This window comes from Diadema antillarum, unplaced genomic scaffold, assembly GCF_040938485.1.
Source record: "Diadema antillarum isolate AM-2024a unplaced genomic scaffold, OU_Dant_1.0 seq00000620_RagTag, whole genome shotgun sequence".
NCBI classification, from domain to species: Eukaryota; Metazoa; Echinodermata; class Echinoidea; order Diadematoida; family Diadematidae; genus Diadema; species Diadema antillarum.
Genome location: NW_027271543.1, coordinates 1,369,470 through 1,383,730, shown reverse-complemented (window position 1 = coordinate 1,383,730; position 14,261 = coordinate 1,369,470). Strand labels below are relative to the sequence as shown.

The following is a 14,261-nucleotide window of genomic DNA, read 5'->3' as shown; positions in this document are numbered from 1 at the left end:
TCACAATGGAAATATCGATGTCATTCACGACTATTCACACATGACCTCTCCCTCCCCCCTCCCCCCCAAAAAGAACTCAATCAGCTGCAAGAAAATTACTTAAAATTTCTGGACTTAGTATGCCTACAGGGACCGGAGTGTGACCCTGTGCACCCTCACCTAAGACTTATACCCCTTTCCCGCTGCCACTCTCGGTGAACCGCCGTTGGATTCCCCGGTGAAATTTTCAGTGCCGTCTTTTCACACCTACGACAATGCTCTCAGTGAATTTTGTTTGCAACTTTCCCCTAGACGTGTTTTCTTGCACCGCGGCCAATTTCAGCCGAAGTGTGTAATATGGCGTGACATTTTGCGCGCTAATTTGAACGTGATACTTTACTAGTGGTTCGTACTCGTAATTCTCTACCTCTCACAGAACTTAACTCCAAAATAGTTAATTCAACTGCAACATTCAACAGGACAAACGACACGGCGCAACACTTATTTGTATACGGCATCATATGCGTACAATACAACACGATCCAATACCATGTCAGTGTACATCACATACTAGTCGTGTGTATGTTTACATACACGCATTACGTGTGGATTAATTTTGGAGCGCGAGCCAGCTAGCGAAAAACGTGTGCATGACCGGAAACAAAACATGACCTTTGACATAATCTGCATATTTCGCCCAGTGTTTCACCGCGACGACCTTTCACGCTGGGCGTTCCTCGGTGAACCACCGGTGGTTTCCCATTGAACTATCGGTGTTTACCCAAGACGCTTCTAGGGTGAAAATTGCCCAAAATTTAATCAGTGTTTCACTTAGGCTTCCCCTAGGTTTCAACTGAGTTTCGTTTCATACTGCAGGGTTACACGGGTGCACCCGGGTGCACCCGGGGAAGATTTCCTTCAGCGGGAAAGGGGTATTTAGTCTGGCAAGTTGGGTCATGGGGCTTAAAAAAGAAAAAATTGTGCACACACACATACACATACTATGAGAAGCAAATCATTGCGAGGGTTCTGAAAAATGAAATCAAGAAGGGCCTAGTATCACATCATGATGTAAGATGCAATAGTACTCAGTGATATTGTGTGTGTGTGTGTGTCCACAAACAAGAATTATCACTTCTTGCATCATTTTGCAAAAAATAAAAAAATAAAAAAACAACCATTTCAAATCATGTTAATTTCAGGTACTGTATATGCCATATATTTAGTGAGTCTAAATTTTTGTGAACCGGGACTTCCCGACAATTTCGTGAGTCGATAAATTCTCGATCGTGGAGTATTGTACTGAATGGAGAAATGCATACGTCTGCATCACATTCATATCAGGATCAGAGTCATTATTTTCACATGTCTTTAATTTCACAAATAGCACCTGACTCGCGAAATTCTCAAAAATAAAAACCTCGCTAAATATTTGGCGTATAGAGTAAGCTTGTATAGTGAGTGATCGCTTTAACAGCAAAAACACTCTTCCAGTACCCACTGTTTTCACCTCATGATAGAACAGTCTCTTTGATGGATAAATTGGACTCTTTGCTCAAACATGCATATATTTTATTTTTTGATCAAAATCATGAGACTCTAGATCTGGAAAAGATATGTTAGGTGACCAGACCACATTCAGAATGGGTGTGATGTGCGTAGTATCGGTACACTTGCGTGTGTGTTCATTGTCTGTACACGTGGTACATTACTATACTATTTCATGATTCCTGTGCATTAGGACATGATCCATAGCAGAAATGAGTATCCCTGCTTTATAGTGTACAAAGTAGCAGAGGTGCCAAGTCTCTCTGATTCTTCATATCCTGACAAGAAAGAGCGTAAAAGCCTCCCTGATTTGGGAATCAAATCGCCTACTGAGATGTTTACAACTCAGAGAGTATTGCCCTTATGGTTCTCGTGGAACTTTGCTGATATCGATGTTTTAAGAGTGTTAACCAGCACAAATGTGGGTAAGCAATACTCTATGCATATGCTGTATACTTCGTAGGGTTCATATTTTGCGAGTTAGGTGCTAATTGCAAATTTAAGCAACCTGCAAAATGTGTTAACTCTGATCCCAACATAAATACAACGTGCACTTGTACATTTCTCCATCCATTTCTGTATTCCAGATTGAAAATTGAGTTAACACCTCAAGAAATTGCGGGGAAGTCCCCATTGTTGAAATATTTGACTCACTGAATATATGGCATAAACAGTACTCTGCCCTACCCAGTCCAGTTTTTAGGAAAGCAGTGGCCTTTGAAAGAGAGTTCACCTTCAGGGGAATAATAATTCCATGGAAAAAATGACATGAGATATAATATACATGTATATGCAAATTCAGGAAATTTTTATTCTTGCCAATTTGCTTTTTTAATAGTTCAAAATAGGAATGATTTGAGATATTGTCACCATGTCACGTTTTAGAAGGCTATTTTTGTGAGGTACTGTAAAAGTGGATATTTTCGCAGCAGCTGGGTAATTTTTCGCGCTTAGCCGGGTAAGATGACTTTCGCGTGTTTTTAATTCTGTGGAATCAAGGGCTCAAATACTGGAACTTATGGCAAGCAAAAATATTTGTGTGCTTTTATTTTCACGTAACTAGTTTCCAGTTGGGCAAAACGCGCAAAAATCTCAACACTGCGAAAGTTTCCACTTTTGCAGTAATATATTACCATATTATTGGATGGCACAGTGATCTTCAGATTGTTATAATTGTCTCATTCTATGTTTGTACAACAGTGTATCTGTTTTCACAGTATCGATATTCGGTATACGTGCAGGGTAGATAGCAAATTTTAAGTGGCTTGTTTGCTTAATAATTGTTCTTATAAAATAAAATAAAAAACAGTGCAGGCTTTAAAGAAAAGAAAGTGTAGGGTGATATACAGGTGTAATTAATTGCTTCCCTGAAGAAAACTATTGCTAATATGCCAGTCATGATGGCTGCCGTCATTGGAATGTCGGTGTGAAGAGGTGAACAGGTAGGAGGAGAAGACAGCTAAATTACGTCTTGGGATCTAATTTCACTAAGTAAGACATTCCTTGAGAGTGCCTGAGAGTCATTCCTGTAACAAGCTACGCACAGAGTGACTGCACATCACTTGTTGATTGCTTTCTAATCTCTCTTTTCTATTTCAAGGGGGGGGGGGGTGGGGGTGGAGGGAGAGAGATGCTGGATTATTTTGAAAACTCTCTTGGAAGTCATGACAGATCCTTTGCTATTTTTAAAACCACTGCCACCTAGTGGTGATAAAAGGACCTACAGGTTCTGTGTGTATGATTTGTAATGATTACACTGGGTTAGTGTGATAAGTAGGACTGTATGTCTTAATAGTTAGATCAGTCTGTGTAATGTATGAGATCTTGAGAATTTGGATTGCTTTTACTTGGGGGTATTGAGGTCAAGGGGCGGTAAGATCAAAGGGCAAGGTCAAAGATTGAGAGGCAGTTATCAAAAACGAATTGTAATTTGTCAGATTTTATTGAAGAGTTTTTGAAACTACAGATCAAAAGCTTCTAAGAAGGGTTAAACAAAACTTGACTGGCTATTGAAGTAAGGGAAAACTAGGAATTTAGACTGATTACAGAGAGTGGATCAAATCGAGAGCGGAAAGAAGATTATGTGGGAAGAGTTGTCAAGTCGCTCTTGGTTTTTATCTCCTTTTTTTTCATTATATGAACAAAGAAATGCAGGAAACTTTGACCCTGACCTTTGACATTTATCCCAGTCATTGCATTAAAAAAAAAATGTATATCTATTCATTTTCTACCACATATTACCATATTTAAAGACAATCCTGGATGAAGGTATGACTGGAAAATGGCATTCTCAGCCAAAATTGTATGACCTTTGACCTTGACCATTGACCTTTTTGTCCCTTTTGTATCTTTGCAGTAACTGTCTTGTTATTTTTTTTTCCCTTCCTGCTGACTCTGATCACTTTTGGGCAGTTCCATTTCTCTCTGACTTTGACTAAGCCTTCACTTTACTGTTAATTGTTCTGTATTTATGAAGGTCAGCTATATTTTAAACACGGGAGATAATGGGTCATAGAAACTTCTTGCAATTTTTCACACCAGACAGGGCCATCTTAAATATATAATAATGTGGATAGTTTGGGACATAATTTTACATAAAATTACTTTAATCTGCAAGTTTCATTAACCCATTGAGGACAGTTTGATTTTGCTACAGCACACATATTCCATGGACACCTGCCCGAGTATACTCGGGACTCGTCCTCGTCGGGTTAATATGGGAAGTTCACTGAAATCAGTCCAATACAAAAAAAAAAAAAAGATTGTAACAGTTTTCACTTTTGCTTCTGCATGGAGTGATATTTCCCTTGAATGTCTTGGCCATCACCTTGATCTGCCCTAGAAAGCAATGGGAGGGAAGTGATGAAACATGTTCTCCTGTTTGCTGTTTGAATTGTTTGAGTAGATGAATCAGAGTGTGTCATTGCACAAGCAATGAAGACTTTCTCACTTTCAACAAGAACTCAACTACTAGTTTATTTGGAAACATCTTTTATGCTACTTGAGTTTTTTGCATGTCCGTGAGCACTCTTGAAACATGTTTCTTGGCAACAAATGAGTGAGTCTGAAAGCACTCTTGACTTGAGTTTCTCCAATCATGGTGGGCAAGTTGTGATCCAGAGGGGTTTATTTTTCCGAACGAAGTCTCCTCAATATTCTGGGTGCGTGTTCACAGTCTGAACGGTCAGACTTCCAAGGTGTGATTGAAGAGATGGAGCCCAGCTTTACCTTAAAGTCACTTCTGGTACCTGCCAGGGGCATATTTAGTTTGATAGCAGGCACTTGAGTTTACTACTCGGCCATTGTATGGAGCGACGTGTAGTTGGCTGTCAGTAAGAAATTGCTTTTCAGTGCTGAAAATTCTTTACTTTTAGAAACACCTTGCAAGAAAATGACTACAAATGAGTTTCTTCTTGTAAGTCTGAAACCCCTCAATGTGACTAGAGGGACAATGGAAAGTCTCAAGGTCGTAGGATTGATGTCAAGTGTGGGTGCCATGTCCCTGGAAGCAGCCTCTCTTTGGCTCCTGATGCCTTTTCTTTTTAATCTGTGGACAAATGTATAAATCCTGAGGATATTACACTTGTATTTCTTCTTTTATTTCCTTTTCTAGCCAGAAGGTCCAGTGAAATATAACCTGCAAATAGATATAAACATCAATAACAATAGAGTTTTCTCTAGCAGTCACTCCTTTTCCGTTTCCTTTTCAACTCGATTTCATTCCTTGAAGGCATTTGAAATCAGAATATTAAAAAAAACACACAAAAAAAAACAATGAAAGTAGAGCTCAAGGGTTTAGTGCCAAATGAGAGGGAAAATATCCCGGGGAGTTAAACATGTTTTGGGAGGTTTGCTTGTTTGTTTTTTGCTATCCAGATGATGCAAATATCTGTTTCACGCATTGAAGAAGTATTACGCTGTAGGTATGACTTTGAGGTGATGAGAATACCATGCGAATATTTGGTGTCATCTGTTTGCTGGTATTTTTTGTGTGAGAATCACGCCCCCATGATTGATTCTATTCGTGAGTGGGCCACCACCTGTAACTGAAGGCGGCCATGATATCCAGCTCTTAAAGGGGCATAGTCCCGGTAGTGTAGATGGCGCTGTTGATGATACTGCCGAAGATTACCGAAGTAGAGCTGTCATCAAGAGTAAAGTGCGTAGGTGTTGCTAAGTAACGTTGCCTTTGTTGTCTTCTCTGCGCATCGCGCAGTCTGTAGTAATGCCAGGGTGCGTGCATATGTGCTTGTTATTATGACATCACAAAAGAAGTTTGCTAAAGCTGTGATCCCCCTCAGCCGAATCATGAGCCGAACTGTGATCGGACCACTGACTACAGTGAATCGGACTTCTTCGGACTCGGGAAAGTGGGCCAAAGCGTAAGCGCAAAAAGAAGTCGATAGCGTAGGTCTCTATAGGAAACTTGCGCCGTGCGCCCGCGTACGCATTTGACTAAAACACGGGGACCATGCACCTTTAACTCCTTACATGCCATGATACAGATTGGTGCTGTATAGGATTTGTGTGTATTAAATGTCCAGAGCAAAATTGTGACTGTTGGCAAGCTGAGAGTTAAAAGCCAGACATAAAGTCAGTAAGCTTTCACAACATCTTTCTGGCTTCTGTCCTGGTGTTTTGAATCAGCTCTGATTAGATGGACGGAACATGCCATTTTATCGTATTTCTCACTGAAAGGTTAATTCAATTTTATCCGTGCCAAATAATGGCTGTTGCAGAGAGATTATAGGTGTCCATAAAACTTCAGATCCAATGACCCTGAAATATTTTTCTGTCATAATTTGAGCTAGTACGGATGTGAAGTAAATATTGAAAAAGATAACTAAGACCCCGTTTACAGTGCGAGGCTCTCAGTGTAAACGCAAACTGGGCTAAATGCGCGGCCAATTTTAGTCTGGCTTCCAAACCCTCTGCCCGTACTATTTCGTTATTCAGGATATTAACCCCATCAACGTCGAAAACTAGTATAGTTTAAGGTGGTTTTGTCCTGCAAAGGATTTTTCCTTCGGCGAAGGCCTTTGCCCGAATGGCAACTTCGTAACCATGGAATCCAGTTGGCAAAGGGTCTGAAAACCAGACTATACCAAATTGCGTTTGTTTACAAGCAGAGCACCACTACGACAAAATATTGAAAGGTTTGAATGAAAAGCGCGGCCGAGCCCGGCAGTGTAAACGGACAAAATTGCGGGGCTCAGCCGCGGCTCGGCCCAGCCCCGCACTGTAAACGGGGTCTAAGGATACATCCCCCCTCCGCCATTTATTCCAGAAATGTTGACTATTTAATGCACCCAAATGATATATATGCAAGGATATCTTCTAACCCACATATTTTTGAAGCTGTTGGACTACTTTATATCACTGATGTGAACAGTAACAAATGTGAATGAGTTAACTCAGACACAATCTGTTTTAATATGTAAACCGATCTTCCTCATGTGTATATCTACATGCACACATCACTAGACATACAGTATCTCTGAACTATGATGTTGTTGGTTGTTGTTGTTGTTGTTTTTTTTTTGGGGGGGGGATGCAGGTAAATCTCATCAGGCAAGTTGAAGTAGAGTTTTGTAGAGAGGAAATTTCATAAACATGCAGGAAGGAGTGTTTGCATGCGTGTGCTTGAGGGCAGTGACACACATCTTCTATTACTTGTCCTTGGAACCTTTGAGATACCAACTGCAGTCTTGGCCGGGGTAACATTGAATCGGTTCGGTGATGAATCGAGACTTGCAAATGAGAGTAGCGCGTCTAGCCAGATCAAAATGCCAGGGTTCATGCGGAGCAGCGCAGGAGGAGGATTGAGAAGGGCCACAGGGGCTCTTCTGTTTTGTTTGCTTATGTTTTATTTTTTCTTCATCTCTTGGATGAAGTGCAGAGAGATGGAGAAGGTGTGATTGGTGAGATTTTGGCAATCTGTGGTGGAGAGGGAGAGCTGTAAATAGATAGAGGTAGTGTGATAAGTAAACAGATAGACAGATAGATTGATTGTTTGATAGACAGATGGACGGGGAGTTAGATCGGTTGATTTAAAGAAGGAGGGGAAAAAAATGAATTAGAGGTGCTCAGTAGGATGGAAACCACTAAAGTGATAAAAAGGAAAATTAAACGGAAGAATGAGAGAGAAGGATGAAGGCAAAATAACAGGTGGTCACAGACAGGAGGGAGAGAGAGAGAGAGGGGGGGGGGGGCAAGAGATAGAGCAGCAGACACGAAACTAGAGAAGTGCTCTGAGAGTGCAGACCTCTGCCAAGCAGCTCATTTCTACCACTTGATCTTGTTCTTCCATAGAGATCAGTGATTTCCACCCATACAAGCATGCTGAAAATGATGCCCAATTTCGCCAAATACGTTGTAGGAGCCTTTTTATACCCCCGCCAAACGAAGTTTGAAGGGGGTATATAGGAATCAGCGGACGGTCGGGCGGTCGGTCGGGCGGTCGGGCGGTCGGGCGGTCGGGCGGTCGGGCGGTCGGTCGGGCGGTCGGTCCGTTGCAAATCTTGCGTCGCGAACTACTTCCCCAGTTTTCAACCGATTCCCATAAAACTTGGCACAGATGTGTGCCTTGGGTTGTAGATGTGCAAGACGTATTTTTTGACAGTACCCAAAAGTACGTTGCCATGGTAACGGCATATTATGGGCAAAAATGGGTACAAATCTTGCGTCGCGAACTACTTCCTCAGTTTTCAACCGATTCCCATAAAACTTGGCACAGATGTGTTCCTTGGGTTGTAGATGTGCAAGACGTATTTTTTGACAGTACCCAAAAGTACGTTGCCATGGTAACGGCATATTATGGGCAAAAATGGGTACAAATCTTGCGTCGCGAACTCCTTCCACAGTTTTTGATCAATTTTTATGAAATTAGGTACAGATGTTCATCTGAATATGTTAATGTGCAAGACACATATTTCCGCAGTGGCAAAAAGTGCGTTGCCATGGTAACGGCATGTTATTGGTAAAATATAGGGCAAAATGCTTCATGGCAAAACTGCTTCATCAGTGTTCTTCCAATTCTCATGGAATTCATATTGAATGTTTGTCTTAGGATATAGGTCAGCATGACACATTTCTTGATAGTGACAAAAAGTATGTTGCCATGGTAACAGCTCACATATTATGAGCCAAAATGATGGAAAATTTTGTGTTGCAAACTACTTCCTCAGTTTTTGCCCAATTTCCATGAAACTTGGTACAGACGTGTGCCTTTGGTTGTAGATGTGCAAGACGCATTTTTCGACAGTACCCTAAAGTACGTTGCCATGGTAACGGCATATTAATGGCAGAAGATCAAGGAAAGATCTTGCGGATTTAACTACTTTCTCAGTTTTTTGACCAAAGCTTATGAAATGTTGTTTTGACCAAAGCTTATGAAATGTTGTTTGACGGGGGTATAACCAGTCGCTGTAGCGACATTTCTAGTTTTTTATGTCATCAGTTTCCAGCTGTGCAGCGCCTTGCCCGAGCAAAGCACACACTTCAGAGCACATATATATATATATATATATATATATATATATATATATATATGCAAACCTCTACTACGCGCAGCTTGAACTCCCAAGTTCATTGACCCTTCCACCAAAAGATTAAAAAAGCCTTTAAAAATTCATTAAAAATTCCTGGATCACAGCCAAAATTTAATTATCTGTTCCTTGTGTCATTATCAGCTTATCCTGCAAGTTTCATCCAAATCCTTAGCCAACTTTTTAATTTAGTTTGCACACACACAAACACACAAACAAACAAAACAATCTGACTGCTTGCATTAATTTTATAGGCACATTTGTGTTCTGATATCATCTTTCCAATAGTCATGAAAAGGGAGTAAAATGTGTGGTTTGCTTTTGGGATGTTATCCAAATCATCTTCATACTTCAAGAAATTATGCTTTTATACATTCTTGTGTCTGCATCTTTTTCCAGGACTGCTACAGCTATTTACCACCTCAAATTTTCCTCAGATGGCCAGTTCTTTGCATCAGCGGGCAAGGTAGGTCGTATTGAAAGTTGAGTCCCTTTAAAGGTCCAGTTTACCTTTGGGAACAGTGATTTGAAAAAAAAAATTTAAGATATGACATTTAATGCATATAGTGTAGGTCTGTTGTGTCACAAAACATCCTATCATATAAGACTTTTGCTATAAAGCCTAAAATATGAGGTGGTATCTGTACTTTTCTCAATAAACCGTAACTGTAGACGGTTTAGTCTGGAAACATTTTTATCATAACTATTGTTCACATTTTGTATATTTAACAATACTTAACATAGATTTTACCGCTTCAAATTTTTACAGTGGTTGTTTCTATCCCTAACTCACATTTCAGAACTATTCTAAAGCAGTACTGCTGGGTTTTTGTTTCATCTGCAAATGGTAAAATATTTATGCTTTTAATATTTCAGAAGTTCCCCAAGACATTGTGAAACTGCATATACTGCTGCCAAGTGTCACGGGATTGGCAAGAGATTTCATGAATATTCATAAAACTTCTGATCTTGTGACCCAGAGTAGAAATGTGACAATAAACAGGAAACATGCAAATGTATTGTGTAAATTCTATGTACTGTGAGATGTAGATCTCATCATTGTTCCAGCTTGATACGTATGTATGTAAATTATCATTACAGTCACCGAAAACTTTGTAAATATTCATTCGTCGTTTCCATTGATCAATGTCATTATATACATTGTTAGTCAGATTTCATGGTTTGGCACTCCCTTACACCCCTTGTCTTTTGATTATCTCTTTAAAATGCTATGTGACTTACCACCACTGGTCCACACACAAAATCGTCATTGTCCTATTGTGCAGTATACTTCATAATAGAAGGAGGTCATAGATTGTGTGATAGCATCATGTCAAATTACTTCTGTATTTGAATGAATTACCTACTCTATACAAACACTTTATACAAAAATGTTGTTACTTATAGCAGTTCTAACACGTGCTATTATATGACAGATGCTCTGAAAATCTTGAATTGAAATCATGTTGGTTGATCCCCTGTCACATCAGGCTGATAGGCTGGTGAAGATTTGGTACCAGAACCGGCACCCCAACCTGGGGCTCGGCCCGTCGGACAAGGGGACCCAGCGGGACAGTAACAAGACCGAGAGCTACAGCTTCATCTACATCGCCCACCCGAGGGCGGTCACTGGCTTCTCCTGGCGGAAGACCAGCAAGTACATGCTGAGGTGAGACAAGAGAATGGCCAAGTCGATTGCCGGGGGAGGAGGGGGGGGGGGAGGATAGGGGATTCATTGCCAGGAAATTTGATTTTTTTTTTTTTTGTCATGTACATCTCAGGATATCTTTGTGACAAGTCTTCTTGAAATGAAATTTACATTACGCTTGTGCAGAAGTCACAGTCTTATCCAAGGTAACAACGAGCAAAGAAGAAAACGTGTAGTGCATGACAGTGTGTAACAGTATGGGTTTCATGAATCTTTCTCAATGAGAGCTGTATTTGTTTGCCCATGATTATCAGCTGAAGTGAGAATATAAAACTTTCAACTATATATAGTGCCTATCATACAGTTATATTACCCAAGGTCAACTATTCTAGTTTGGAGATAGCATCGGACCAACATGGAAGCATCTACCACCTTATCTATCCATCTTTCTCTCTCTGTCTGTTTCTCTGTCTCTCTCCCTCTCTCTCTCTCTCTCTATCTATCTGATCTATCTGTCTGTCTATCTGATCTATCTATACCTATCTATCTGCCAATCTCTCTCTATATACGCATATATATATCATATATTATGATGTAGTGCCTGTCTATCCATACATGTATTTATCTATTAAAGTAAATATAAATATAGAGAAATATTGACAGGGAGAGCGATAAGGAGCTATAGAGGGATGGATAATTGAATGAATAGATATAGATATACGGATATATTTAGGCATCTGTCGGCATATACATCATCATGTTTCCCTCAAAGTAAAAAGTAATACAAGTCGATTGCATACATTGAATGCACAAGGTGGAATAGATGGAAGCTGTGTACTGCGGATCATTCATCAGGCAATCTTCAAGGCGCATATAGCTAATGATCGTTTCCTGGTGGAGGCATGCTCCCGTGTCCCCTAGCAGGATTTGCCATGAAAAGTTTTGCTGGAGAGTTAAAGCATCCTGTCAGAACTCATCCAGCTGGGGGGGGGGGGGGGGGGGGGGGGGGGGGAGGGAGGGGGGGGCGAAGGAGCTCGCATGCAGGTGCCTGCACCGTGCCTCGATGAAATGTGCCGGGTGAAAGATGGAAATATTATGATGAAAATGCCCGTGATAAAGATCTTTGCGGCTTGGCCAACCGATATATGCAGTTGATCGTTATCGGGAGATTGACGATGACCGTCCATAAATAGACGAGACTTTGGAAGGGTTGTATTCCTGGATAGCCGTGGTCATTGCTAGTGATGAATATCAAATGATTTCTTGAGGCCTGATTGCAAGCACTTGTTTTCATGTTAATATTTTTGGATGGACATGCTGAGGCTAGATGATGTTTAACTTTGCTGTTTTTTGATATTTTGTTTTAAGTTCTGCTTTGAGAAAGAATTTGAAAGTATTTGCCTCAGAAGTCTCCTGTAGAGCCTAATACCTACATGTATGTCAGAGGTCATGTATGCGCTTACTTCACAAATAAACAAAAAATGGACTGTATTCCATTCAACCTTTTGTCATGGTGTTTCAGAAAGTTTGACAAATGTAGCAGTACATGTTATTGCCCATTCGTTTCAGGAGTGCATGAGAAACATCCCATCCTTATATAGAACATGAGGGTTTTGGGTATTGCACATTTGTCCCCAAAACATGTGGAACCTTGTCCCTTGGGGAACAAATAGAGATTCAAATTTGTGGTCATTCGCTTGAGTTGAATACCTCCCTGTAGAGCCACAGCTATAGAAACCATGTTTTATCTGTCAAATAGAATGTACTTTCACATATTAACCCATTGAAGACGAGTCCCAAGTATACTCGGGCAGATGTCTATGGGAAATGCATGTTGTAGCAAAATCAGGCAGTTCTCAATGGATTTATTAAAACAAAGGGATATTATCCTCCATGTGCTATATGGGCCATCACTGGATTGGAGGTGGTGTCCTTGACCCTGTAGCATAAGAATCAACAATGACCCTGTAAAGTAGCAGCTTACCATTATTCAGCAATGTTGAGAGCAAAGCAAGGTAAAATAATCTGCCAGTTGCCAATTTCATTGTTGCTACACTGTAAAACCAGAAACATTTGTGGCATGAAACTTTTTGCAAATGGGAGCCAACAGCCTTTTTGCAGCATGAAACTTTTGCAAAGTGCCACTCTCATTTAGTGCATTATGTAGACAAAAACTTTCACACACTTTTTGATATCGCGAATCTTGGCTCCGCGCAAAATTTGCAAGTTTCATGCACACAGAAATTTCTGTTTTTTCAGTAGTTAATATCACTGTGATATGGTAAGTCCTTTATGAGATGGCCCTCATCGAGTTTACATGGTGCTACAGTGAATGGGATTAATTCCTTTTTAATTGGAATTTTATCCCTTTGTTTCATCCCCTCTCAGTGGAGCTGTCGCCAACGTCCTGGTCACATCGTGTCGAGATAACATCTGCCGACTGTGGTGCGAGACGCTCCTACCGGATACCACCGCATCCAAGGGCTCCTCCAAGTACAGCCAGCATGTGGAGAACTCCAAGGAGCATGCCTCCAGCAAGAGACCCCAGTTCAGCCTCAGCATCAAACCCAGGTACAAGGGGGGCAAAGTTAAGAGTGCTGATCCCTTCTGTTGGAGGGTAGGGGAGGGGGAGGGGAAAGGGCGTTGTGGCAGTAGCACCCCTGTGCAATCAAGAATAGTCATAACCTCCAACCTGGGTGTGGGAGAGGAGTGGAATAACCCATATGCTCATCTGTAAATTTGTTCAATTTTTTTTTCCAGCCACACCAGAGTGCAAATATCTCTTTATACATTAGGTCACAGTGATGTAGTTTAGACATTAAAGATAACTTTGTAAACCTGAAGTCTCTTAACAGATTTGATAAATGAATGCAGAGTCTCACCATTACATTACTTAAAACAAAATGCGTAATGTCTGAACATGATGATAAATCCAAAGGCAAGATATAAGAAGAGATTTGTATGAGATGTTGCTACTTCTGCACTTTATTCATCATAAACATTCACCATATCTTTGTGTGTGTGTGTGTTTGTGTGTGCATGTGAAAAGTACTCTCATAAGCTGTACATCACAATATCAGATGATTTACAGTGTGTACAGCAAGCAAGCATTCATTTCTGAAGCTCTTGTTCAGTGAATATGAGATAGTTTTCTGAAAAATCATCAGTAGTGCTCACCTTGTTTTTTAACAATCAGTGATGGAGTCAGCAATCAAGCTATGACTGTTCTTCCATTCTTATTCCATTTTTTTTTCTTAATTCTTTTATGTGCAGAGAGGATGTGTAGTCAAATGTTTCATATGTGTTTGTTGATGTTTTTTGTGGGATGCTGATATTAATTTTCCACTCTGAACAGGAGTGACGAGGATGAGGTTGATTTCCACACAGCTTCATCATTGACCAGCCATGAGTAAGTCCTTGACCGGAAGAGATTACAATGTGTCTAGTGGGTCTATCAGGGAATTGATCCAGGGTTGTTGAGGTCTTTGGTGGGAGTAGTGCTTGCTCAGACTTTCCATTTTTGGAAGGAGGTTTGCTCT

At 40.5% G+C, this 14,261-nt stretch overlaps 1 protein-coding gene across 1 annotated transcript in view; it reads left to right on the top strand.

Annotated features, from left to right (window-relative positions):
- LOC139736041 (dmX-like protein 2) overlaps positions 1–14,261 on the top strand; it is a 134,570-nt gene that overhangs the window by 67,906 nt on the left and 52,403 nt on the right. The window contains exons 6-8 of the mRNA XM_071646786.1: positions 9,474–9,540; positions 10,565–10,743; positions 13,111–13,293. Coding sequence (XP_071502887.1) covers positions 9,474–9,540; positions 10,565–10,743; positions 13,111–13,293 — 429 coding nt within the window. The remainder of the gene's footprint in view (positions 1–9,473; positions 9,541–10,564; positions 10,744–13,110; positions 13,294–14,261) is intronic.